Source organism: Physcomitrium patens, chromosome 6, assembly GCF_059467195.1.
Source record: "Physcomitrium patens ecotype Gransden chromosome 6, ASM5946719v1, whole genome shotgun sequence".
In the NCBI taxonomy this organism is placed as follows: domain Eukaryota; kingdom Viridiplantae; phylum Streptophyta; class Bryopsida; order Funariales; family Funariaceae; genus Physcomitrium; species Physcomitrium patens.
The window spans coordinates 5,218,328-5,245,283 of NC_143415.1; the positions used below are offsets into that span (position 1 = coordinate 5,218,328).

Sequence of the window (26,956 nt, forward strand, 5' to 3'; positions counted from 1 at the left end):
CACAAGCTATCAATAAATGACATGTGACTAATTTGTTGGCCAAGTCTCTAACATATCAATATATTGTAGACATATATAAAAGTGAAAGTACATCTATGACACTTCTAGGAAGCTTCTCCACAAGACTTAACTCTTTTCTATTCATTGTCGCTCACACTCATCCAATTGCAAATTTTAATACATTCCTACAAATTTGTGCGACACTCAAACATTGATAGAAAAAAAAGTAGGCAAAATATGCCAAAAAGTGCTAATAAGGGTTGCACCAAAATTTATATGGCACATAATTTGGGCCCCAAATGCACCTAAAAAAGAAGTGGTGATACTTTATCATGGGTAGATTTACTATTATCAAGAATACAAGGATATTCCTGATATTTTAGCATATTTGATATTTTAGCATCTTTTAGCATATTTGAGGGATACATATGATATTTTCCCATTAAAATAAATACTTTTCTGAATTCCCAATAACTTGCCTCACATAAGTATTGAAGGTTTGATCATTATTCATTCCCTTCATTTTTCCAAAAAACAAAAATTAGTTAATTAATTGATACATGGTCCAAAATTTTCTTAAGTTGTTGGATAAGTCATGAATTTATTTTTTACAAACATTCTTCTGCCACTGGTTAGGATACATTAATAGGAGAAGACTACGGTTAGTTTGTGTCTTATCTCCAACTTTATGTGCCCGCCTTGTTACACTCAACTTTGCTCATACTGTAGAGAAATTTGTACACTGAGTTTGATGTTCTCGTCACCCTTAAATTGATTTCTAACATTCACTACTGGCAAATACCTGCAAGGTCAAATGACCAGCTATAAATAATAAGACATCAATATTGTATACGATTACAACATTAGAACGTTTCTATTGTGACGTTAGGATACTTAAAATATAATGGCCTGACAGAAGTAATGACTAATTCTTCTCCCCCTTCGACGCACAAAATAATACTTTCAACATAATGATACGCTGGGTCACTCAAGCAAATAACGTCTGGTTCCCTGGGTCTGACAAGAGAGTAAGCGTGGTGACCTCTGATATTGGTACGAAGGGCATCACAGCAAGTGCATCTACTATCAGGAAAAATATCAGTACAAACAGATCTTATACTGACTAACTCTACTTAGCACACAAGCACACAAGTACGATGCTTAAAGATCACAATGAATTTAAAGCCATAACTCCGTAGTGCAAAGATACCAATTATAACTACATCAGTACCTGCTAAATGTTTCTAAGTGTTATGTACAATCACACCACCAGCATTCGTGGTTGATAACAAATCTAGTGAACAAGGTCCCATATTTTTCCAAGCCCGCGAATATGGGGTCGCATTCTCTTGCACAATAACTTCTTCAGTAGTGCAGACGTAGGAGGTACCTGACTTACAGCTTCAAACAAAAAACTCGGGCAGGAAGAGAGAAGGAGATTCGTGGGTGTAGAAGTAGTCCATTCCATCCTGAATCCCAACCAGTCTTCAGGTCAACTTAAGCAGCAATGCTAGTGACAGGTCTCATATCCCCAAATTCTTGTGAAGTCCACACATAGCACAGACATCCGAATCTTCCAATCTGACAATTGGAAAAGTGAGTTTCAAGTTATATGAAATCGGTGACGCTGTACAGGATTTTCCGTTCCTTGAGATTCTGCCAGCTTCGAGTTTTTCAAGAGTTAGCCGGGTGCAAGTCTTTCGTTCAATAATCTGGAGCAATTGCAACCATGATCTGGGGAGTTTCGGCACAGCAATGCTTGCTTTTTCGTGATTTACTGAATTCGTATTCGTAATACGACTGTAGAGAGTACACGGTGATTCAGAACCTGCAATTCAAGTTTGCAGCCTGCCATATAAGAACGTGCGTCGGAACAGTAATTTGTAAGTCATAGTCACTACATACACTGTACAGAATTGCAGAAAAAGCTATGCGAGCACTTCCAACGGCCGAACTTGTAGCTCACTGTATATGACGCTAGGACAGAACGATACCTTAGTTCAAGAAGGAGAAACATCACTGTTGCAGCAGTTTGGCAGAAAATATCTTCGGCCAGCTGCCGAGATCACTAATTGTGACAAATAATTGGGATCCGGAACTAGAGCATCTTCAATCAAAACTGGTTCAGATGCAACACGACCATGCATGCTGTTGTCACAAGATCTCGGAGGCAGATCTCTCATCACCCACAGCACTACGATGGAGGGCACGGATTCCCCTGTCAAGGCGACAAATAAAACCCTTGAGTGCAGAAATCATCACATCAAACTATCCATGTGCAATTTAGTACACATATGCACTTATGTAGATCTTTATACACATTAAACCATTGAATGATGGTGATCACGCAAACAAACAACAGTCTGAAACCTCCCCAGTGCAGATTCACAGAAGCTGAAAAAATGCAAGACACAGTAATACTAAGAGATGCTGAATCTTTCCAAAAGTTACCATACCTATAAAATAATAAAAGAAAATCATAAGTGCGCAGAACTGGCTGTCACCATGCTTCATATGCCAAATGTTCAGACCCTGCAACACAATCAACATAAGTGTTATTAACTGAATGTGGATAAGTAAAATAAATATCAGAACATATAAATTTTAAATTGTTAACAAAAAACAAAAAAAAAACAAAAAAAAACAAGGCATAAACATATTTCCCATGACAGGGGCAGGAAGATTCACTTACGGTAACATCACTAATAATAACCAAAATGGCCTGAAGAGAAAAACACACAAACGATGCAACTGCCAAACCCGTAACCTGGAAGCCAATGAAATACAGTGAGATGCTTTCTACTAGCTCAGAAAATGTTACAACCATTTCTGAATCAAAAGGTATATACGTTCAATTTCTGAGTCGCGTGTTTCGAAAGCATAAGATACCCGTTCGTATTAAGTTAAGTGCTCACCTTTTTTATGTCTGCTGAAGCTCTACTTGACTTTACTCTGCTCATCTTGGTGTACAGCAGCAACCCTGAACAGATCATAACGCCCACACAACTGTTACTTTCTAATATTAACGACAGACGAAAATTCAATGTCATTGTACACATGCTAAATTAAAGAACTCATTCTTTCATTGGCATCCAAACAACAAATCTCCCATGTTCGTGAAAGAGGACTCACCATATCCTGCCAGACCCCCTCCTGAGAGCAAAATGACCAGGGCAAAGAAGTTGGCGTACACCTACAAAAAAAGAAACGATGCAGACATTCCGTAAGCCTTCACTTAAAATTGGGTTGAATCCAAGACTAGAGTTGAAAAATATCTCATGTTAGACTCTCAATGACGACATGGGAAGCTTTAAATTAATTCGTGAGATTTTCCAAACTCAGCTGGAGCGAAAGACGTGTTCCAACGCAAGAATTTATATTTCCATGAACAAAAATCCTTAAAGACAATTCAGAAAACTGATTTTCTTCCAAGTTGAATCCCGCAACGACTAGAGTGAACATGAAGAAAAGAACTCACCTGCGCTAGTTTCACTGAATCTATCGGATTGTCATACATTCCGTACCAAATCAACGCAGCAAAAGCCACCGTCAACGAAAAGATAAGCAAAACCACCTGCAGCGATGTCAGGGCCTCCACTTCAGATACTGGTATCGTAATACGCACTCAAAAGCACCATAACAATCGTCATATACAATTAGCATTTGGAAATAAAGATATTCCTCTTTGCTTTTGTTGTCAAATTCAAATACTTACCATAAGTACACATCGTTGCCGTCCTCGAACACGCCAGCGTCGAAAGGGTAAACATGTCCGATACGGCTTACTTGAACCCGACTCTACGCTATTTGGAGATGAAGGTAATTGAGCGTACTCAGAATCTATGTCTTCATCATCTTCTTCGTCATTGTCATTAGCGGGATTACATAAATCCACCCTGCAAACAATAAGAGTATGTTTGGAACACAGAAGAACAACATCCTACGAATCTAAACCGAACTTATTCCCTACGTAATATATCTGCTTAAACAAAACTCTGTTCAGTAACTAAGATGTACCATCCGAATGCAATCAATACCCCTAAACACATAGTTAGGCACTTACCAGAAAGAAAGAAGCAGCAGGAAGGTGGCCAAGAATAATGTTTGAGGTGCGGCTGCAAAAAAATAAAACCAAACACAAAACATTTCATAGGCAAGACGCTACATTTATAACAGAAAATACCAGAAAATTGGCGTCAGGCTCCGGTACTTAGAGCCGTTGATGCTATTTGTACTATTCTGACGCGACATGTCAATATTATCTATGATTCTTCTGGCATGTTGAAGACATTAGAAAAGGAACGAATAAAACTTGAGACATATATCGCAATGTAGAGCCCAACTCAGAAGGAAAGACACCTACCAATCAAAATGAATCCGCAAGCAGATGAAAAACATGTCCATCCTTGACATGTTGCCACTATAGTCAGGATGAAATACAAGAAGTAGCCTGTTTCCCAAGAGTACAAAATGAAAACTGATTAGTTTTCTCATTAGCAAATCTTCCTCGACAACCAAAAAGCATAAAAACCATACCCCTCCAATCCTCTGCAAATACATGGTGGATAACATTGAGAGTATGCATCTCTGGCCGATTAATCAAGCAGGTTGAAAAACTAAGTGAAAAGTAAGGAACTATCATATTCGCATTCTGACAGAGCTAGGTACGGATGAAGGGACGTCAATTTTATCGACTCAAAGCTTGACGTAGCAAGACGTACCAAAGTTTGCAGCACCAATTAGGCAGTGAAAAACCTGCGCGGGATGATATTTCGATGTCAAAAATAGATAATATTGAAGCAACACATCGAATTGAGTACAATAATAATATAAATTAAAAATAAAAATAAAAACACACACAAAAAATTGAACACAAAAATCAGATTTGATGTTTTTAAATGAATTTATTTAAACCATTCAACTCTCAAGGTCTTACTTTTTGACGTGTCCAACCGATTCGCTTGTTGTGCAAGTGGTGCCTCAACAACTACACACCACAGAAGAACAACAAAAGAATAAAATTAGAATAAAATAAGATATCATTTATGAAGAAAATATTATTATTGTTATTATTATTATTATTAATTGAAAGTACTGTGAACATTTCACAGCCTCAACGCAGACAATAATATAAACATATTAAATGCGTGCTCTTAAGCATGCAGCAAACAAACCCCTAAACTCTTTCTCACTCTCTCGCTCTAAATTAAGTGAACCAGTTTTCAACCAACAACCCACCTGAATTCCAGCAACGATGACGATGAGAAGATCAATAATGGCGAGAATAGCATGCACCAAAATCATCACGGAGCTCAAGTAGAATTTTTCCTCTCCTGGTACGCCAAAAGCATCAATGCTTTTGACACACACAGGAACCCACATCTTATCAACTTCAAAGTGATATGACAGACCTTCTGAAACTTTTCTAATTGAACTACGTATACACTAAGCCGCTTGCTGAAGGTAAACGCTCACATTCATCATTCCAGTGTACACTCCACACATACAATCGCAGACCCTCAATTCTCTGTTCCTTGGTGTAAACGGCATGATTAGCATGCCCTATCCTGGTCTGCGCTTTATCAGCAATCACTATCAACGCCGCCAACACAGTAACTATCCACTAAAATTCAGTTTAGAAACTACAGAAGTAACAAGCACGAGCAACCTGTACACACACACACACACGATAAGAACCAGTTTACAAAGTTTCCAGCAAAATCAAGATCTAACTAGTTTGTGCGAAGCAACCCATCCCAGTAGATAAGTCACTGAAGACTAACAGACACCAGATTCGACAAGGTTAACATAGCAGTGCGACTCATCTAAAAGCAGAACCTTAGATGCAAATGACAGTGGATATATACATATATAATTGGTCACAAGTGCATCTTGCTGAACGAGATACTTCACGCGTACATGAAAAAGCACCAAATGGCCTCTCTAAAGGATCTAACAATGGCAATGCATGTAAGCTGAGATGCAACTAAATCATAAAACTGTGCGAAAACTGAAGAACTCTTACTCCCTACTACTGACATTTACAAACTGCATCTCCTTCCAACAATCAGTTGAGGTTACGTGTCATGTACCACGTGAATCTACTCCACAGTAATAGAAGATATGATTTAGACGACAACGTCACACGTTTGCCAACAATAAGTGCCATCAGAAACCGCAATTAGCATACGCGACATTCACACGGAGCTACCCTTCGCGAGAGTCTGAAAATCATCCAAAAGGTACGAACGAGCATAGTTGATACCGTACAACGGTGGTTGGCGATGACCAGAGCCAGCGTCACTTTCTGATAATATGCACTCATGCAGCAGACACTAAACCTGGCGGCCCAGGTCGACGAAAAGCATCGTTTCGACACCCTGGAACACTAAAAGCACCAGTGAGGTAAGAACCTAACACGAGAGAATTTCTCTAACAGAAACTCGTACTTCCAGCACTGAGCCCTTGGTAATTCCGCCTTGTCCAACTAAATTCTCAGATTCAACTTCTAAACTGAAGCAGAACGGATGCTCAAACTCGACTGATGAGGCAATATATCACAGCAGCGTGAGAATATCACTTTCAAATCCCTTCTGATAACTAAGGTGATGGAACGCCAGACGAACTGTTTGAGTGTAATCGCTGTTGACGACTACGTTCTAAAATCTGGGCAGGGACTGCAAGCTAGAGGCTGCGGAAATGTGCTTGGCAGTGCCAAAGGAATCTATTTCCCTTCCGGCAGCGATTCTACTCGCAAAGACACTACAGGATAACTCTTCTTCACGTTGGCTCTTGCAGTCAGAAACTCCAGAATTATGGCTCGAGAGGCCAACTTCGACCTGCTCCGGAAGGCCACCGAAAATAAAGCAGCAACCAGCAGTGCTAACCGTATCCAAAGCACAACACAAAAAAATTGCTCGTAATTATGCGCAACAGGAAACAGGCACAGACTAAAAATATTAACTTCGCACACCTTACCCTCACATGTTCACGATCGCGTGACACCCCAAGACATCCTAAACCTCACAGTTTACCCCACTCGCGCGCGCACACACACACATTCACGAAATAAACTCAAATTAAAAACAATTAAAAATAAAAATAAAATATGAAGAAGGCACACGGAACGGCACAGAATCACCTATCTCACCCTCGAAAACATACGCAGAAACTCAAGCACCACGACCACTACTACTCTCAGACCGCGTCTAAGACTCCGCCACCCCCGTCCAAATATTCGCCCAAATCTCTCATCTCAAGGTTTAACACGGCCGTGTCAATACCACACCCAAGGGGCTGAAACACAATGATAATAATAATAATAAACCAAAAGCATCAAACAAATAAAATAGATAAATAAATAAAGCAGGAAAAAGGAGAGCACTCGAGCGGAACCTCGCGAACAATCTCGCCTCTACACAAGATTTCGAGGAACCGGCGCCAAAGCGAAAGGCACAAAACGGAAGGAGGTTATGAGGGAAAAAAGGCCCTAATGATACCCGACCTCCTCGGGCTCCGAACATCACAGCAAGCGTGGCAACTGAGCGAAGGGGATTGGCGTGACGCAACGTGGTGGCACAATGGAGCGGTGGGGGTGGTAGTGCTGGTGCTGGTGGTGCAAGGGTGCCATAGAAACTCTAGCCCTGCTACTGCGTCTTCTTCTCCTTCGTCTTCATGTGCTTCCTCATGTTCCCACGCGCCGAGGGTACGCGCTGGAGACATTTTCGAATCACTTCCGACGAAACATGTGTCGACGTCCATGCTGCACCTGGTTTGCGATGTTTGTGGTATCTAGGAACAAGGCCCGGGCTGGGCTGCTGCAGGGGATGGATCAACGGGTGGCTGCCACTCGGACTGCCAGCTGGGATTTAATCGAGGGGTCTATGAGTCGCGGGGATCTTGCTGCCAATCGTTGAACACTAAGTAATCACCTACATTCATTCCCTTGACCCTCCTCTGGCTACTACAAGGGAAACATCCGCCCGTTTTAGTCAATACTCCACCAAACCAATCCAAACCAAACTCTGGAAGAGAGTTGATGATGTTTAAGTGTTGTTTTTCAAGGGAGTTATGTTCATGCTGCGGTAGGGTAAAATTTGTTCCGAGTGCGTGAGAATGTGTTGAGGTGAGTGGGGGATAAGGTGAGAGAGAGAGAGAGTATATCTGTTTTGTTTCTGTTGCAGTCTCTTCTTCTGCCACCATGGTTGTCGTGGTTGTTTCTCGTCACTCAACAAGTGGGGCTTCAGCAAGCATCATATCACCATCAAGGCAGCTGAGACCCACACACGTCTCTATTATCACCACCACTGGATGGGGTGACCCGAAACCGCTCTTGGTTCCTCAAAAGCAAGGCAAGCCTCGGCAGGACCTTTCTGGATGAACGAATGATCGCTGCTGCTGTACTGACGAGGGTGAGTGGATGATGATGTGTTCTGTTCGTTGGTCTGGGGATTATGGAACAGACGACGCTGGACCCGCAGGCCTCTACCCCTCCGGGTAAAACGCGGGGGGAAACAGTTGGCCTTGTTTCCCGTGATTTTTCGACGGCCTCGGTCAGGCTTGGCCCCCTCCTCCTCCTCCTGCCCTCTCCTCCCGGGCAGAGAGACGTTTTGTTCTTAATTTCGAGGGTTTCAGAGCGGCGCCCGCGATTTTGCATCCTAAGCCCCTGTTTCCACCTCTGTGCTTGCGTATGCGATTCGGACACGTACCACCCCACCTCTCTGTACGATGTACCCCCTTGTATACAAATACGAATTACATCCCGGTTTTGTTCACGGCACGTGTGTGTACGTTCCTCCAACGAGTGAGAGAAACTAAATAAAAGTAAAATAAAACGAAGTAAGAGGGGATACAATTCTACATATCAAATTTAAAAACTTGGTTAGTTCGTATGGGAAATAAGCTTACCTTTTATTGATATCTGTGTTTGTGTTAAAAGGTATATTCTCACACACTCACATATACACACAACAAAATCAATGATTTCCAATGTTCAATGTTTAGAATATTATTTTTATGAACTATAATGTTCATAACAATGAAGTGGTAAGTCCTCTTCTTCCGGTAATCATGTCTATGTGTAAGTAATTTGACATTCATCCTTGTTAACCAACTTGAATGTGGAAGAATGAGTGAACATGGAGTGACAAGAATATTCCCTGTCCAACATTCCAAAGGCCATGATATGGTTAAATTCATGTCCTTTGCAAATTGAGAAAAAATAAACAAAAAAACAAAACCAAAAAAAGTGAGAACCAAATAAAACAAGGGAAAAAAGGGAAGGGAGGAGGACTGTACATATATTCTGTTGAGGTCATGATACAAGATGCATGCTTCCAATGCCATACCAAGTCTGCATCAAGCTGAAACCCTTACTTTGCAATCCTTTACAGTGTTATGAAGAAAAAGTAAAAAAAAAAATCAAAAAAATCAAAATCAACAACAACAACACACACACACACACACACACATATATATATATATATATATAGATCCGTCAATGATGAGTTACTGCCAACAGTCTTGAGGAGCCACTTTTTACGGGGGGATGCAGTGGTATTGGATTGTGCAGAGGGGAATATTCTCTCAATGAAGGCCCCTTGCATTAGTGGGGCCAATCATAAAGTACAAGCCAAAAAAGACAGTTGAAACACTAAATAAGCTCTCTTCGACCCCAATATAAAAAAATAAGTACAAAAAAGGGATGGGAAATAAACTTTTAAAAAGTGTGGAACATTAAGAATTAGTTTTTTAAGAAAGCCAAGGATGTCTGCGGTGGAGAACAAAGAATCTGAGCCTAGGCGAAGGACGTGTTCACACCGCTGAGCCCTATGACACCCTATGGATGATAAATTCCTCTGTCCTCTCTTACAACTCGTTCCAAACAATATATTTTTCCGGTAGGTCGTCATCCAACCTTGAGTCAAATCGAATCCCACTCCAGGTCAGCTTTCCATCCAACGCAGAACCCAATCACGAGACATGTTCAGCTACGCTGATATGGCACTGACGTGGACTGAGACTTTCTGACTTCCAAGCTGCCCTATTCCATGCGAAACATGCCATGGCCTATTCCATCTCTGTCAAGTGAGTGGCACACAAGTGAAATGGATTCCAATCCTTGTGAAGTCTCACTCACTCTATCTATTTATCTTCTAGTGCCAAGGACGGTTGAATAATTCAAAGCTGATAAGTTTAATGTGGCAAAAAATAATTAACACTTATATATATACATATTTCCCAAGACCATGAGGAGTATTCAATATACTCCATCTGGCAAAACTAGGGCAATTCATGATGCTCCTGCCATTGCATTTGCCCAGAGAACAATGTGGCCTCAGACAGAGTGAATAAAAGAAGAAGAAGGGAGGGCCTATTGGGTGGGGACCCAGTGGCCCAAGTGAATTCCACCCCCAAAACCTAAACCTTAATCCTAAAACTGGGCTTGTGTTTTAGGGTTTAGGGGTCCAAAGGGTCTATGTGGGAGTTGATTGTAGGGTTTTGAAGGCATGGGTTTGTTGGGAAATCCAATTCTGTGAGGAGAGGGCTCATAATGAAGAAGAGCTAATCTATACTTGAGACAAAGGGGGGGGGGGGGGCTTGAGTCACACACTGAGTTTATGTGGGCCCATGAGGAGTCAGAGCTTTCTCAGCAAAACAATACATGTTGTCACTGCAAGTGGGTCTTTGCTGAGCAGGCAGCGCTTTATCACCATCCATTTTTGTTAACTAGTGTCAACTGGGTTTTGGAATGATAGTTTTTTGCAACATGGGGTTAATGTTTCGGTATTTACGGCTTGCTAATATTGAGATTTCTGTAACTTTTATGATAACTAAATCGCTCTTTGCTGTAGTAATTTCACTATTTTTAAATATGTTTAACGGTTATTTTTCATGTTTTTCGGAATTAGGTTTTATGTTTCGAAGTTTTGCAAATTAGTTGTGAGCTGTTCTTTTTGATGCATGCGTGTGTTCCGCAAATAGAGTTACTTACGAATTTAGTAACTATGTTGGATGGGTTTTTATATTGTGATTTGTGAAACAAATAATCATGAATATCACAAATGAAATTTTGTGTAAGTTATTGAGTTGAAATATGTTATTTACCATGAATACATGTTCTCAATTAAGATTTTTAAAATGAATGTTGTATTTGAAAAAAGACTGCAAAACATTTTGAATGCTGGGCAAGTATACTCCTTGTGTTTACAAAGAGTGAGACCAATTTTTAGATATTTATTTATTTATTTATTTATTTTCTTAGACACTTCACAAATGATAGGTAATATTTTTGGAAACAAATCCAAGGAAGCGTTTAAGTACAAGTATTTATTTTTTATTTTTTATTTTTTAAAAATAAATGGGTTCTGAAAATTGTATCTGGTCACACACAGATTGTGTTTATAGTGTTATTTTTATTTTGAAGTTCCATTACATGATTTAGAGTTAAAATAAAAAGATACATGGAGTTTTTCCCCTGACTTACATGCAAACCAGATAACAGATAAATTTAACTCTTAGAAAAGACAAAGTAACATACTAAAAACATTCTATATGTATATATATATATATATATATATATGTGCAACAAAGGAAGTGTGCTGCTTGTATTTCATGATATCAACAAAATTGGAATAACTTCAAAAATTGTAATTGGAATTGCTATTTATCCTGTTAGTTGTGTGGAATGAAAGTTGTGTCAGTATGATTTATTTAATATTTTTGAATATGTTGGTGTGGTGTTGAAAGCTACAACAAAACAAACGATCTTAGAGTATGTCTTAAATTAATGTAATTCAAAAAATGATATTATATATATATATATATATATATATAGAAACATTATGTTAGTATTGACTGTATCAATATTTTGAAAAATACAACACTCTGAACTTACTCAATATTTATTTCTTTTGTGAAAAATGGTAAAAATCATAACCAATATTATCGATGCAACATAAAGTTTTATTGATACATATTATATGACTTATACTAATATTATTGATTAAGTTCTTTACAATCAGTTGTCCCAGGTTCAAACACTGTTTGAATATATTTAAGAGTTTTTAATTTTTATACAATTACCAAGTGCACACTGAAATATTTAAGTTTAATTTTTAATATTTATATCATTTCTAATGAAATTTTAAGAATACTGGAACAAGACTATTATATGTATATATATATATATATATATATATTCTTATGTTAAAAACTAAGATAAAACATTTTTGGTTTCTTGAACTGCTTGTTGGCAAATAATTTAATGCATGTTAGGGAATTAGTTTGAGTAGGATACGAGATTAATCTTATTGTAACAAAGATTACATTGCTGTCTGGGATGACTTCTAAAGAAACCTTTTTAATAAATAAAATTAAGGGATATAGATTTTTTTAAAAAAAATAATTTCGTGTTCAATTTATTATTTACTCTTAATTAGTTCAATAGAAATATGCACTATACATACTTACATACATACATACGAGTTTAAAATATACTTGAAAATAGGTAGTTAGTGAAACAACGTTGTTAGTAGAAAAATGAAATAACCATACAAAGTCAAAATAATAATTTCAAAAACTGTAGTCTTTTGATAATCTAAAAATGTGTATCAAAATTTATAAATGTATTTTGGATTCTATCATCAAAGAAATTTAATGAAAACAACTAGCTCCTAATTTCTGTTTTTGATCTTTTTAGATATTTCAACATTTATCTTTAAAAAATTGGATTTAAAATGGAAAAGCATGATTATTTAAAGTTGAAGCATGAGTGTTGTGGATTGTGAGTTTGATTGATTAACATAAAATTATAATTCAATCTGTATCTTAAATACTTGATGATTTTTCCTTTCATAATTATCTTCCAATAAAACCTTTTTGTTGATGGTTGTATAAAAAACTTGTATAATTTATTTTATGGGATATAATGGTAACAGAAAACAAAAATTTGTAGATTAGTCTGAGAATAGAGTTGGGACAAGAATTTTAATCAATTGGTGTTAAGAACTATGAGATTCAAAATCTACAATTTATTTCAAAATACAATTGAAGACATAACTTAAACTTTTACAAAAATTTGAAGTTGGTTGAATGTCTGGATTTATGTAACTACAAGGCTTTAAAAGTAAAAGAGTGATTGATTGGGATTTAAAGTAGTTAAAAATATACAGAAATACCTCACATATCATTAGGACATGAAAAAAAAGAAAGCTAAGAAATATCATTTAATTTAATTTTTACTAATGATAGACCTTCCTTGTATTTCATGGTACCTTGCAACATACGATGGATTATTTATTAACAATTAAAACTAGATTAACCAGAAAATTCTTCAATATAAACATCATACAATAGAACAACATTCTGCTACACAAATACAATAAACTAAAACTTAGAAAACTAATATCAATCTGACCAAATATACAAACTTTTGACATCAAATTGAATCTTCAAGCTTTAGTTTTGTAAGGATTCACACTATTTAATTAGTTACCAAATACTTATTATTCTCAAAATTTTCATGTTTTGACTATTTTTATATACTTAAAAAGTAGTTATAGATTATAAAATGTACGCACCTACAATTATAGGATATATATATATATATATATATATATATATATACTTATTAGACACTTATTTTGGGCTTGATCTATTACCACATGAAATGAATATCCTTAATGCACTTTTGTCTCGAAGAATTTATGGACATAAAATTCAAAGCAGTAATAACACTTCCATGTAAATATAACAACTTCATAAAAAAAAGCTTTTGTCTTACTTTTCCCGTAGAAAGGCATAGTACAATGGTGAATTGATTTGTAAATGCTTTAATCTTATTATAGTTACCAACATGTCTTTATATTTTTTTGATTTTATTTTAAAAAGTAAAAAAGTAAAATACAATAAGTTTTTGCTTTCATGAAAGATTCAAGATATTTTCCATGTCTTTCTAAACTAATTTCAGGCAAGTGTGAAGAATTTAGATTTATCATCTAAACCAAGATAAGTTGAATTTAAAGTTTAATATTAAAATCAAATATTCACTTCAAAATAAGCCTTTGATTTTTTATACTATTTATTTACAAAACCATTCAGTGGATACCTCTCTTTAATTATGTACACCCACACACACACCCTTACTAGAAATGATTAGTCTTTATTTTAATTCGCTATTATTGGTATATTTACTATTCTAATACTAAAATTTGAATATCCTTATTCAATTGTATTCTATAGCTCCATATTATTTCAATCTTTACTATTTTTTTCTTGCAAACTCTTATAAAACTATATTTTTAGATAAAAAATATTCAAAATGTATTTTATTATTTTTATCATTGATCAATGTCAAATAACGTAAAATAAAATAAAATAAAAACTACTTGTTTTTAACAAAGACGTGAATGTGTAGGTATGTGGCTTAGGAGAGTGTTTATGTAATAAAATAAGGGTGTCTACCTAACAATTATCTTTATTTATTTATTTATTTATTTTCGAGTTTTTGTTCTGAATTTAAATTCTAATAATATTTAAAATAAACCTCATGATATCTTATTTAAATTGCAGTATATGTTTTAAAATATCAAGATCTAGATCCAATAAGTCTAAAAATTAGTTTCAAAGTTTTATATAAATAATTATCAGCTAAAAAATTTGAATAATAATTTATATATTAAAATAGATATTTTATTTTTTATTGAATAAAAATTAAATTCTTATCCTTGAATAATATTTAAATATTTAAAATATGCTTTAATTTTCTAAAGTGTAAATTATATTTTATATTTATTTCTTTACATCTTTATCTTTTTAATGATCTTAAATATAATTTGTGGGTTTAAAAGGAAACTAAAGAAGTTTTAATAAATATTATAAAATTTTAAAATAAAATATTAATTTTTATTTTAAATTTGTAATATATAATATAATTAAATACTTATTTTATTATATCTTAGTATTTATCAATTTTTATGACTAATATATTGATAATAGTTTTATATCATTACAAATTTAAATTTTTTAAATCTATTAAGAGGCCATAAAGTATAAAACATGTTCATATTAATTGAGTTATTAGAGATAAATAAACAAGAAGTAGAATTAGATAAAAATATATTATGAAAATTTTATCTTCTTTAAGAAGCTTTGAGAAAGTTTCTTAGATGTTAATTAGATATTTAGACTTTTATAGATATGCCACATGACTATTAAAACTTGTCTTGCAAGTTTCTAACTTTTAAAAAGTTGAGTAGGAAGCAACCTACAACTTGATGCTAAGGCCACAAGCTTTGTATTTTGTATGAAGCTTATGCTAGACCTTCTTGATAACTAATATTCATAGAGACAATACTAAGGTCTTTTTTAATCTTGTCTTGTGTTCTAGTCTTCGTTCAAGTTTCTCTAGATTCTTTGTAATTGCAATAGTCATTCTAATTTCTTTCTATATCATATCTACCTTTTATTTATTTATTTATTTATTTCATTGACACAAGAATGTGTTGTCTCTATAAGATTTTTTTGTGATTCATGTCTTTGATGTAATATTGGCATAATTTTGGTGTATTCAAACTTTTTATTGCATAAAATAGATGCATGTTATAATTGCTATAGAAGACAAAATTAAATATGCCAAAGTGATAGAAAAAATATCATAATTGTTTTTAAATGAAATAAAAAATTATAAACATATGATTATTATTTTATATTATAAATAATTTGAATACTCATATTTTTTAAATAAAAAATTCATTTATTATTTATAGAATGCACTAATTTTAAAAACAAATAGTCCAAAAATTTATATTAATATATTTTTGAAATTTTTTTTGTAAAAATTAGCATCCAAATAGTAAATTGGTTGAGACTAGTACTTATCTATGGTATGAACTTTTTAGCAAATAGTTTACAACAACAAAATAAGCTACCTTTTGTTTGAATATGTTTATTATTAAAAATTCTATAAAATGTATCATGTTATTGATCAATCAAATTTTACATGGATTAAGAATCTAATATAGATTTTAAGTTAGTTCATAGTCAATCTTATAAAAATAATTTAATGAAACCAAGTTCTAAAGTAAGAATTATGCATATAAAACTCAATAGAACCATTTCTATTTGTATGCAATTTGAAGCAAAATTTAACATTATGCACTTAAAAATTACATTCTATATCACCCTAAATGTACAAATTTTAACATAATATATTTAAATAATAAATAATAATAATTTTAATAATGAACATATAAATGACTTCATACAAAATCTTAATTTATTGATTTTTAATTCAAAATTTTAAATACTAATTTTTTAAAGATTATATTGAATTACTACAATAATTAATATAAATATTCTTTCCAACTATTACTTTTATAGAAAAAAAACTCTTACCTATTCTAAATAACAATAATAATGATAAAAAAAAACCTTAGACATAAGTTTTAAGTATCATTATTCAAATTATTTATCCATTATTATTACAGACATTACTATTATAATAGTGTCTTATTGCAAGACACTATTCTTCTTTTAATCCTTTATATTATAGTTTCATCTTCTATTTTTATTTATTAATTCTTACAGTGTCTATAGTAAAATGCAACAATTTGGCTCAGTGTGATATCATAACAAATTTCAATTTGGTATTAGCATAATTTCACATTAACAACACTCCAAATATATGTGTGTATGTAAGTATATATGTATGTATCAACCAACAACATACAAAAACAATAACATTCATTGTTATTGGTAAATTATATTCATTAAATTTATTGTTTGATATCCTATTTATTTTATCAATTTTCTTTATTTTTAGGTATAAACATCATATATATAAATATATATATATACAAGGATTAAATAAATTTTAAATAGTATTATGGCTCACTTTTGAGGTGTTGCCTATGATAAAATCCAACATTTACTTGATGTAACTGAGAAAAATTAAAAAATAATCTGAAACCAAAACCTACAAAAGCAGATATTAAGATGTCTTTTTCTCTTAATTTGCCATGTTAACATATTTTCTTCATCTTTTACTTACTTAATCATTCAATCCTTATTCGTAAGGGCACACATATGGTAATTATCTTTGGAATTTTTTGGATTTTTTGGATTTTTTTCCCCTCTCATTAGACCATCAATATTGGGCTATTGTAATTGTTTTAAAAGGAAGCAGGTGTTAAAGGTCTTGCTATTTAAATAGGTGGACAACATTTCATAAATAATAAATCAGGCATGAGAGTATTTCCTTTTTAACATGAATTTCTAACTGATCCACTCAATTATAAGCATATTAAGAGAAAGAGATAAAAGAAAATCTTAGAAGAAAATAAAATGCAAGGAACCATTCCACACTTTCACTAAAAGTAAAGGATAATAATAATAATAATAATAATATTAAAAGAGCAGCAATATGAAGATAAAAAGAAGTGAAAGCCTCTAGCAACAAATCAATAAAATTGCCACAACTCATATCAAATATTCAACACCAATATGTACTCATGGACCACATTCACATGTCTATGATGAAAAAAATTAAAAAATTAAAAAATTAAAATTACAAGTATAGTAGTTTTGAGAGTGCAAGAATCATAATTTTACACACTTCTTTTAATGAAGGATCCAGATCTTTGTTATTCTTCTTTCATTGCTAATAAAAATTTAAAAATAAAATAAAACAGAAAAAAGAAAAGAAAAGAAAAGAAAATTTTACTAAGTGTGTTTTTTTTTTTTTTTTTTTTTGAAATTGATATCATTGTATTTAATTGACAAAAATAATCAACTTCTATTATTTCACATTTGGGTTCATGTCCAAAAGACCCACAAATCTATGTTAACGGTCATGAAATCACGTTTGAAGCACAAAAAATTTCAATAATTTCAAAAAAAAGGAAGCTTGTTGAAAATTGTGCTCATTTTTGGTCCACCACACTTGATATATTATTTAGGTTTTTATTGTTTTATGTTTTATATGATCAGATCAAGGATCCGGAGCTTCAACAAATGATTTAATTGGCTTCAGGACACAAGATCTCTATCTCTTTAAATTAGTGCCTTTCATCATCTCCACAAAACATGGTACGAGTTGCTTTTGCGGTCAAACATGATATTGTTTTAATTCCGAAGGCATTTTCTTAGAATGTCTTGTGTTGACATTGGACTCATAAGAACATGATGCCTCTTTGCCATTTGTGGTTTTGTAAATTTGTAATGTTGCTTGGTCTAGTATGTTTGTTGTTTCCATCCAAAAAAATCCTTTTAAATGTGTTGAAACCAAAGTTGAACTTTGACCAACTCTCACAATATAGGTTGTCTTTCTAATGAAAACCCTGATTAAACTATGCCTAAAATGTATATCTATCTATCTCTCTCTCTCTCTATATATATACATATGCTCTTGTGACTCAACATACTAAATATATAGTTATTTCATTCTTATCATATCATTGGCTATTAATTTATGGGTTAATGAAGACTTGGCATTATATGTTACTTTGTATCATTCCCATTTTTTGAAAAATGAGGTGAGAGGTTGGAAATACATGGATGCATTAAGGACTTCTAGTTATACATCTCTTTGTAGACATGAATAGTGTAATTTTAAAAATATGTGAAAAATCATTTATTTGTTTGATTCTTTGGTTGATTGTGAGATGTAAATGTTCAGCAGTCTATTTTTGATTTAACAAATTAGTTTGAGTTAAACAAGGACAATACTCTGATAATCTACTAATCTAGTTAAATTCAATAATGGTACGTTTTCTAAAAGTTACATATATAGAACTACTTTAAAATTAAAACTATTTCTATGCCATCCATTTTTTTGATTTTTTATTTGGTTTTTTAAAGGTTTTGATTAATAAAGTTTTTTGCAAAGTAATTTTTATTCAACTGTCTTATGTTCTTTATTTCTCAAAGCTAATTGATAATAAAATTTAACTTTAATTTTCCTTCTAAGCCACAATTGGTTTTATTCATAATATTACTAATTTATTTAAGGATTTTAATTGAACATGAAAATTTAATCATCTATTGCACAATATAATATCCCGAACACACTAAAAAAGAAATTATTATTTTTATTTATTCATTTTATTGAAGAATACAAAAGAATCCAAAATAAAAATTCCATCCCATGCAAGTCCACACATTAACAGTTCCAACAAACCTTAAAAATCATCTCCGTTACCTCAAAACAGGAATAAACCTCAAAAATTCTACCAAATAATATCAAAAACTGTGAACCTCTCACAAGCAACAAAAACATCAGCAGCATCTCCTCAAATACAAGCAAAGCAACATGAAAATAAAAAATAAAAACACACACGCACTTTCACCACAAAACCTGCAGAACAGAAGCTGATGATGCAGTATTAAGACTTATGCATCGATGGAATGGAACAAAAAAACGAAACAAGGCACAGAAATCGAATACAACAGCTAGCCATGGTATTGCACAGACTCTAGATCTGCAGAAGCTTTTGAGGAGGTGGAGAACAAACACACCCAATTTGCAATTGCACTTAAAAAGAACAGGAGAAGTGGTTGCCTTAAGCTTACGAAAACTTCAACGTCAGGTTTGTGTTCGAAACAACTTCGGTATTTAAAGAGGTCTTTACTTTGTGCAGCACTTCACAGCGGCGCGTAGTGCTCACTCCCGCTGTCATGCATAAAAGTTTATTCCATTTGGGTCTATAACATCCAAGTCCAAAAACTCCCCAACTGTGAAATGTTTTCCATGTAGACGTCTACTTTTAAGATTTGGAAACAGATTTTGATGGAAACCTAAAAGGATGACATGCAACAAGTCGCCGAGTGGTGCACCCGGCATGTCGGACCAAGGCCAGTCCCTCTCTCCTACGAGTACCGTTTTGTGCAGCTAGAAAAACTGCTCGAAATTGATTAGCTAGTGCGTGAAACTTGGACATTTGGAGTGTAATCCTTCTACTTTATGAATAGAAACCTGGGTGGATTATCAACCTACGGTGCTGGATTGGGAATATTGGTGTCAGTCTGCTTAATAATATCGGAAGCAAGGCTAGTACCAGCCTGGACACGGGATTTTGCCTCTTGGCCATACTCCGTCGCCTTCTTCTTCACTAACCCCGCTCCTTCGTTCAGCTTGAAACGTGCGGCACCAACCTGGGCAGCACACAACATTTGATCATGCAGTAAATGCCTCGAACAAACACACAGAAATAAAGCCACAATACACCACGGTTAGTAACAATATGTATATGTATATATATATATATATATATATATATATATAATGTTGGCTGATTATATCATGGAAGAGAAAATTCTTTTGATTTTGGGGCCTGCCAGTGGCAATTTTGAGGATTGGAGGAGTACCTGGTCGGAGCCAACGGGATGAGCGCCCTTGAAATACTTGTACACCCAAACGAGAGAGGAGGCGAATCCGCCTAAGCCCAGCGCAACAGCGATGACGAACAAGGCTCCAATCCCAAGCGGGATGAGAACTGGGCTGAACAAGAGGAGAATTGGTAATGCCATCACGGAGGCGAAGGCGGAGCCAGCAAGCGTGACAAATGCAACAGTAGTCACCGTCGCTGCCGCAACCAAAAAGATCACCAAACCCAGCACCTGACGCCATTCCAGCGGCAAATTTTGATGCGCGCGGTAATACGAATCCTTGACCCTGTCGGCCATCTCGAACCTCGATGGGTCGAATCCACACTCTTTCAACAGCCGGCTAACACTTGCTGATTCGAAACTAGACTGGGTTTCAGCAAGAGCAGATAAGCAGATCGAGCTGCGACGATGCAAATGCAACTTGAAGGCGTGGGAAGAATTTGCATGGACGGAAAGCATGAAGCATGCCGCCATGCGCGGGTAGGCACATGCAGTTGTGGAGAGATTCGGACGTGGTGGGCTCGATAAAAGCAGGCCAACGTTTCCATGCAGTCCAGACCAGAGCACTGAAGTAGCACAGACCATCAGAGTCAAAAGTAACTGGGTCCAATACCATGCATACTGACAAATGCTAAACAGGCTAACACTTCATCACTACGAGTGTTATTTGTCCAAAACTAAAGTAAAGCATAATGTATTAATGCGAAGAACAATATGACAAATTTGGTGGGCAAGACTACCGGCCACTTCAGCTTATGTAAAAGCTTCGAATTGGATTAGTTCCTGCATTGCTAGCCCCATGACCTTTACACAAATTGAAGCAACATTTTATAAACGATGTTTTAATGCGAAGTTCATGACTTTTTATGTGCCAAAAATATGTCCAATATAGCAATACGTTGAGAAAATGTAATCTCTCACTCCCTTTTAGCGTGGCCCCTGTGTTGGATACTTTGTGCACGAGTCTGCACTAAAGACATAACAGGACCTGGTTTCGTCAGTTGGTCTTATTTCTAGCTGTAGATTAGTCCAGCAATTGAACGTACATTCGAGGGAAAATTCCGTTAATGTGAGGCTCCAGGGTCATCGTGTTATTAGAAAATTGAGTGATATCAGAGTGTGCGTTCGTGAGTTACAACGCTATATGTGTTGAGTGAGTCGCAACACACCTCTTACGGTAATGCTCTACTCAAAACGAGGAAAACAAAACATTTCTCCAAACCTTACACCCCTCGATGATGGGCTCCACTGGATTCTCTTGAACCATTTTCAAATACCCTCTCCAGTCTGTGTCTATCCGTCTTAAGTCCTGAGACTAATCATACTAATCCCTTCAGTCCGCTGGTACATCTACTGTTTTGTCAGCCAGAAACTACAACAGAAAACTAGGGGAAATCCTCTTACTTCGCTAACAGAGTCCCCAAGAATTAAAGATGTCCACTCAAAGGTCTGGACTGGCTTCCTCCGCAGTAACGTGCAGTACAACTTGCTCATTGTTTCTTCGCTTCACCACCATTTTGAATGAGGTTCCAACTTTATCTCCTAAAGCTTCAACGATCTGTCAACAATTTTGAGGGACGTGAGCCTTCAATTCAAGGCAGAACCCAACAAAAAGAGGGGCGTTATTACAAAGAGAAAATTATTCTACATGTTCACTAATATTGATTTACACACCTGATCAATGGTGGTAACAGGAACCCCATTAAACTCAATTATCACATCATCATTAAGTACTCCGGCTCGAAATGCTGGAGATCCAGGGATTACCTGCAAAAATCCACATACTTCATTGCGTGCACATTGCACTTCCACGAATGGGAAACTAGCTCACATCAATATCAAGAATTCTCCTTATAACAACAAACCCAATTAAAAGAAGTAGAAATGAAGGCTTTTAAGTCTTCCAGTAGGCAGAAAAAATAAAAATAAAAATAATTACCTGAGAGACAAGTATGCCTGCGTTAACATCAGGAAACCCAGGCCTTCTTTCCTTAAGTTGCGAAATTCTAGGTTCAGTGAGCTCCCACATTTTCATGCCAAGCCAGGGCCGTACCACATGCCTGCACTAGTAGAGAGAATCATGTTCCCTAATTCATGTTGTATTATACTCATGGACCATTTTGATAACAATGAAATGGAGTTTACACGAGCTTTACAACATGATCCACAAAAAATGGTCGAATGCTTTATATAAAGGATGAAGGAATTCCAGATAAGACCATGACAATTCTCAAAAGCAAGCAGATCACGTTAACCATACGGTCTTGGCATAAAAAGAATTACTTATGATAATTTTACACGGAGCATCAGAAACAACCTGCGCTTTTTGAGCTGGTCTACTATTTTAATCGCGGAATCAATTGGTATAGCAAAACTGACACCATCAGCTGCCAAAGCCTTCATCGTATTGATGCCAATCACTTCACCATCAAGATTTAACAATGGTCCTCCCGAGTTACCCTAGAACAACAGCTCGTGTTGAGTTAAAGTGACACTCCGGATTTACGACAATGTTTACAGGCTACATCATTTGAATATATTGACTTGTCTGCACAAGTTATAAAGTATGCTGGCAATATTTAAAAGAAACAAATTACAAGAACGAACACTCATTGAACAAGGCATCAAAGTCACTGAGTATGCCATTAACTCGCCCATTGACTATACCAAGTAAAAGAATAGACTTGAGGTAAAAAATCTACCGCATAGCAACATACCTGATTGATAGCAGCATCGGTTTGAATATACCCAGTCCCAACTCCTTCAAGTCCAATTTCTGAGCTTTTGCGGTCTACGCAACTAAAAACAGAAAAAACAGATTCTCATATCAGGTCTTCGCAAACAAACACACAGTCAGAGCAGGTAATCATATTATTCTATCCAGAATTCTAAAATTTTGCGAGCTCAAAGTTGAGAAACCCTGTTATAATAGTTGAACCATATTTAATGACAATAAATAAATAAAAAAATTAGCATCTTTCATCTCTCAACATTCCGTTCTTAAGAGCTTGCCAGAGATAGCTATCAGACTTCAAACAAACGAACATGAGGAATTTAATTTACATAAATTACTGTGTCACAAAACTCTAACACACTCAAATTTATGTCGTTTCATAGGTGAAGGCTGAAAAAAGAAACAATATGTTACTAAAATCGTCTCACTTCACATGAATGCATCTATAGTAACAACCAGAACAAGAACAAGAATTAAGGCATTCCTACCTGATAATACCAGCTGTTATTGTATTTTGTAGATGAAGAGGACTACCCAAAGCAACCACCCACTCACCCGGCCTGAGATCTTTGCTTGATCCAAGCTTCACTACTGGTAGTGGCCTAGATGAGTTCACTTTTATCACAGCTAAATCTGATAAAGAGTCAAAGCTGACCACCTCACCCTCGAAATTCCGACCATCTTGCAACGTGACAATCAACTACAAGGGCATCAGTAAAAGAAAGCAAATACCACAATTGCAGAGGAAACAATATGATTTCAAAATAAATTGACTTGGAGCAATAGAAAATTAGGACAAATTATCCGCACAAACTTTCAATAATAGCAAGTCCACAGACAGACCCAGAAACAAGGGCATTGAAATCTAACATTAACAGGTTCAAGTCATACATGCTCACCGAGCCTTTGTGGAGACCACGCCGATCAGTAGCAACAACATGCGCATTTGTCAGAATAGTACCATCTGATTGTATTATGAACCCAGAGCCTGCCGTTTCTCCAAAAAAAGCATTTCTTCTACCTGCACTTCCAAGATATCTTCACATTATATTCAAATTACTCGAAAGCAACACTATTCAATGAATTTTGAGAGCTCACTAATTGCATCATAAGATCTTCATTCGTTATTCCATACAAACCTCGAGAAACTGGGGTACTGTTGAAGAGTTCGTTCAGACGTCAGGCACGAAAAAAATCAAAATTTCTATTTCAAGAGACAGGAAAGTATACAAGTAAGAACTCACCCAGTGAGACTTTGACATTAACAACAGCTGGGGCAGCCTTTGCTGCAGCATCAGCAATAGCATATCGACTTAAGCAGCCTCCTTGTTTGGACGGTAAGGAAGCACCTTTAGTGGAAGGACTCTTTGCCGCTGATCCTGGGAACGGGGACGCGTTGGACACTCTAACAATTGGAGTCCGATTATTCAAGTTACAGCCTTCACAAGTAACAAATCCAAGTACTGAGAAGGAAGAGGAGGGGAATAAGTAAAAAATAAAAACCATAACACGACACATCTAAGGAACGGTTCGAAATAACTAGAATGCATAATCACAAAGTCAAAAAACACGGCAAAAGAGTATACGTCAAGATCTTGTACCGTTGTCACCAGAGTGGGGCAAATCCAGAGTTCTCCTTGGTTCATTGAACCGTCCAGATTCTCCCTCATGCGATGGTGTTGTAACACCTCCACCAATACCATCCCTCTCAGGCCTCCCTAATTATCAAGGTCCCACAATTCACCTATATCATGACATCGCCTCAACTTTCAGTTGCACAATTGGTTTCGCCTGCGCAGCTACATCCAAGGCATCGAATATCTAACAGGTCGGGCAACAAATGACGTCATTGTCTTACCATTCAATTGCTCTGTGTATAGGGCTCCCGAGGTTGTGCAGAACACCAAACTTGCCACCACAGCAGACCTTAGCCCAAACCTGTCTGAAGGGTTTGCTTTACATTCAAAACTATGTATTAATTCTCCCGATGAGCGCAATGGCTTGGATGGAGCCTCCTGAAATCCAAACGTCAGCACATTGGTCTTAAGCAGGGAAAACATCCAACATAAATACAGATATTAAATATAGGCTACAACTGAATTGCTCTTCGGCAGCGGGTTCAGGTTCCCAAAACCAAACTAATGCTATGTTACACCAGCGCTCACTTGATCCTGTACAAACCTCAACCGTTTCAAGATACGCGAGTATCTACAGCTCGATCTATCCTAAATCAAAAGATCCGATTCTACCACAGAATTCTTCGATACAAAGGTAGAGCTCTATTAGCACACAATTGCAGCCACTTCTCATATGAATCTACTCGTTCCTATCAACAATTGACCAATACTCCCTCGACTAGAATATAATACAGTTGCCTATCATAGCCTAAATTCAAACCGATAATGCTGATATGAACCCCAGCGAAACAAATGCAAGTGAAATCGAGAAATAAACGCACATTTGACAACTTGCCGATAAACTTCAAGCTCTGCCTCGTCCTCGACGACCAACGCACTGCCATCTCTGCACAATTCTTCTTCCGATTCTCAGCAGACGCGCGAACCCCGCACAAGTTCCTCCTCCTCCGTTAAATGCTTAAAACAACTTCCTAAGATCATCCCTCAATTATAGTTCCTTCCCCTTCCTAACGCTATCTGCTGCCACATTCAATCCAACAAACCCCATTGCAGAAATCAATTCAGAGCTCTCGCAAAAACTCATAAAACCCGACGCTCAGCAATTTCAATATCTCCAAACCCTAAAGCTAAAACTTACGTGAGCACTTTTCTCTACCGAAACTCTTCCATACTCTTCACAAAACCTCGATCCGCGCTCAAACCTCACGAAATTCAAACAAAGTGCAGGCGATTGTGGCGATACATCGACGTGACCATCAGTGCAGCATTTCTTCTTATCGTCTCTTAGGGTTGAAAACCACGCAGAATCGATGGATGAATGATGTTCGTGTGGATGAATACATTTTATGGACGTGATTGGAAAGTATTCGTTACTTTGGATGTTAAAGTGATGTCACACTTCTCGACATCTTACAGAGGAAAGCGTCCAATGGTATCAAAAAAACCTTGCACATGGAAATATGAATTAGAGATGAATTTATGAAATATATTTATGACATATTTATGAAATATATATTTATATATATTTATATATTTATATATATTTATATATTTATATATATTTATATATTTATATATATTTATATATTTATATATTTATATATTTATATATTTATATATTTATATATTTATATATATTTATATATTTATATATTTATATATTTATATATATTTATATATTTATATATTTATATATTTATACATAGTTAGAATTTTTTTCGTAAATTATTTGTACAAAGTGTTGTACCAATTTAGAAAAAATTTGTGGTGAACAAAGTTTGTTATTTTGGTTGATACAAGAACAATACAACCAAATTTTTGACCAGCAACAAGAATTGTTTCTGTCTCTTGTTTGTCTCTTGCTAGATGGATAGAACAAATTTCTACAAATAAAAAGTCCAATTGCCAAAGATCTAATAGTTCTTGTTTTGATTTTTGATTTTTGATTTTTTTAATCTGAAACCCATCTTTCTGTACGTAAAAATGTTACTCATAAATTACTTGCTTGTAGATTGCAAGACTAAGCAAGCAAAATATTTTTACACTAGCAAATGAAATTGTTACAACCACCCACCATTGAAACATGTATATTAATTAAACAGGTATATCTTCAAAACAAAGGGAGTCAATGAGAAAGGGATGAAGTCAGAGGATGAATGTGGACTAACGATATAGGATGAATATACAGATAGATGGATGA

General features: G+C 35.3%; 3 protein-coding genes and 1 long non-coding RNA gene across 13 annotated transcripts; 1 reads left to right on the forward strand and 3 right to left on the reverse strand.

Moving 5' to 3' along the window:
* Window positions 1-1,016: 1,016 nt before the first annotated feature.
* Window positions 1,017-7,840, reverse strand: LOC112283736 (tobamovirus multiplication protein 1). 7 transcript variants are annotated; one of them, XM_024522803.3, is made up of 14 exons: window positions 7,505-7,840; window positions 5,239-5,668; window positions 4,937-4,987; window positions 4,722-4,755; window positions 4,364-4,450; window positions 4,064-4,115; window positions 3,716-3,896; window positions 3,479-3,574; window positions 3,133-3,193; window positions 2,916-2,980; window positions 2,693-2,767; window positions 2,457-2,532; window positions 1,995-2,218; window positions 1,017-1,828 (listed from the first exon to the last, which is right to left on the reverse strand). In XM_024522803.3, the coding sequence occupies exons 2-13, from the start codon at window positions 5,380-5,382 to the stop codon at window positions 2,001-2,003; spliced, it is 1,140 nt and encodes a 379-aa protein (XP_024378571.1). In that variant the 5' UTR covers window positions 5,383-5,668; window positions 7,505-7,840; the 3' UTR covers window positions 1,017-1,828; window positions 1,995-2,000. The 7 variants fall into 7 exon arrangements, with proteins under 7 accessions (XP_024378571.1, XP_024378570.1, XP_090107159.1 ...); XM_024522802.3 differs by having other exon boundaries at window positions 7,396-7,742; XM_090251033.1 differs by having other exon boundaries at window positions 7,151-7,718.
* A 9,523-nt stretch (window positions 7,841-17,363) lies between these two features.
* On the forward strand, window positions 17,364-18,199 carry LOC149989113 (uncharacterized). The gene is made up of 2 exons (XR_016503238.1): window positions 17,364-17,504; window positions 17,989-18,199. It is a non-coding gene; the product is annotated as an uncharacterized LOC149989113 (long non-coding RNA).
* A 1,405-nt stretch (window positions 18,200-19,604) lies between these two features.
* LOC112283889 (oleosin G) lies at window positions 19,605-20,874 on the reverse strand. Its single transcript, XM_024523208.3, has 2 exons — window positions 20,365-20,874; window positions 19,605-20,151 (listed from the first exon to the last, which is right to left on the reverse strand). The coding sequence occupies exons 1-2, from the start codon at window positions 20,857-20,859 to the stop codon at window positions 19,990-19,992; spliced, it is 657 nt and encodes a 218-aa protein (XP_024378976.2). The 5' UTR covers window positions 20,860-20,874; the 3' UTR covers window positions 19,605-19,989.
* A 570-nt stretch (window positions 20,875-21,444) lies between these two features.
* Window positions 21,445-25,992, reverse strand: LOC112283886 (putative protease Do-like 14). 4 transcript variants are annotated; one of them, XM_073534636.2, is made up of 12 exons: window positions 25,895-25,992; window positions 25,578-25,642; window positions 24,978-25,134; window positions 24,721-24,837; window positions 24,364-24,558; window positions 24,019-24,140; window positions 23,608-23,819; window positions 23,103-23,184; window positions 22,703-22,845; window positions 22,325-22,445; window positions 22,060-22,152; window positions 21,445-21,943 (listed from the first exon to the last, which is right to left on the reverse strand). In XM_073534636.2, exons 2-12 carry the CDS (start codon window positions 25,638-25,640, stop codon window positions 21,827-21,829), a joined length of 1,422 nt encoding a protein of 473 aa, XP_073390737.1. In that variant the 5' UTR covers window positions 25,641-25,642; window positions 25,895-25,992; the 3' UTR covers window positions 21,445-21,826. The 4 variants fall into 4 exon arrangements, with proteins under 4 accessions (XP_073390737.1, XP_073390735.1, XP_024378970.1 ...); XM_073534634.2 differs by having other exon boundaries at window positions 25,578-25,773; XM_024523202.3 differs by having other exon boundaries at window positions 25,578-25,776.
* Between the last annotated feature and the right edge of the window lie 964 nt (window positions 25,993-26,956).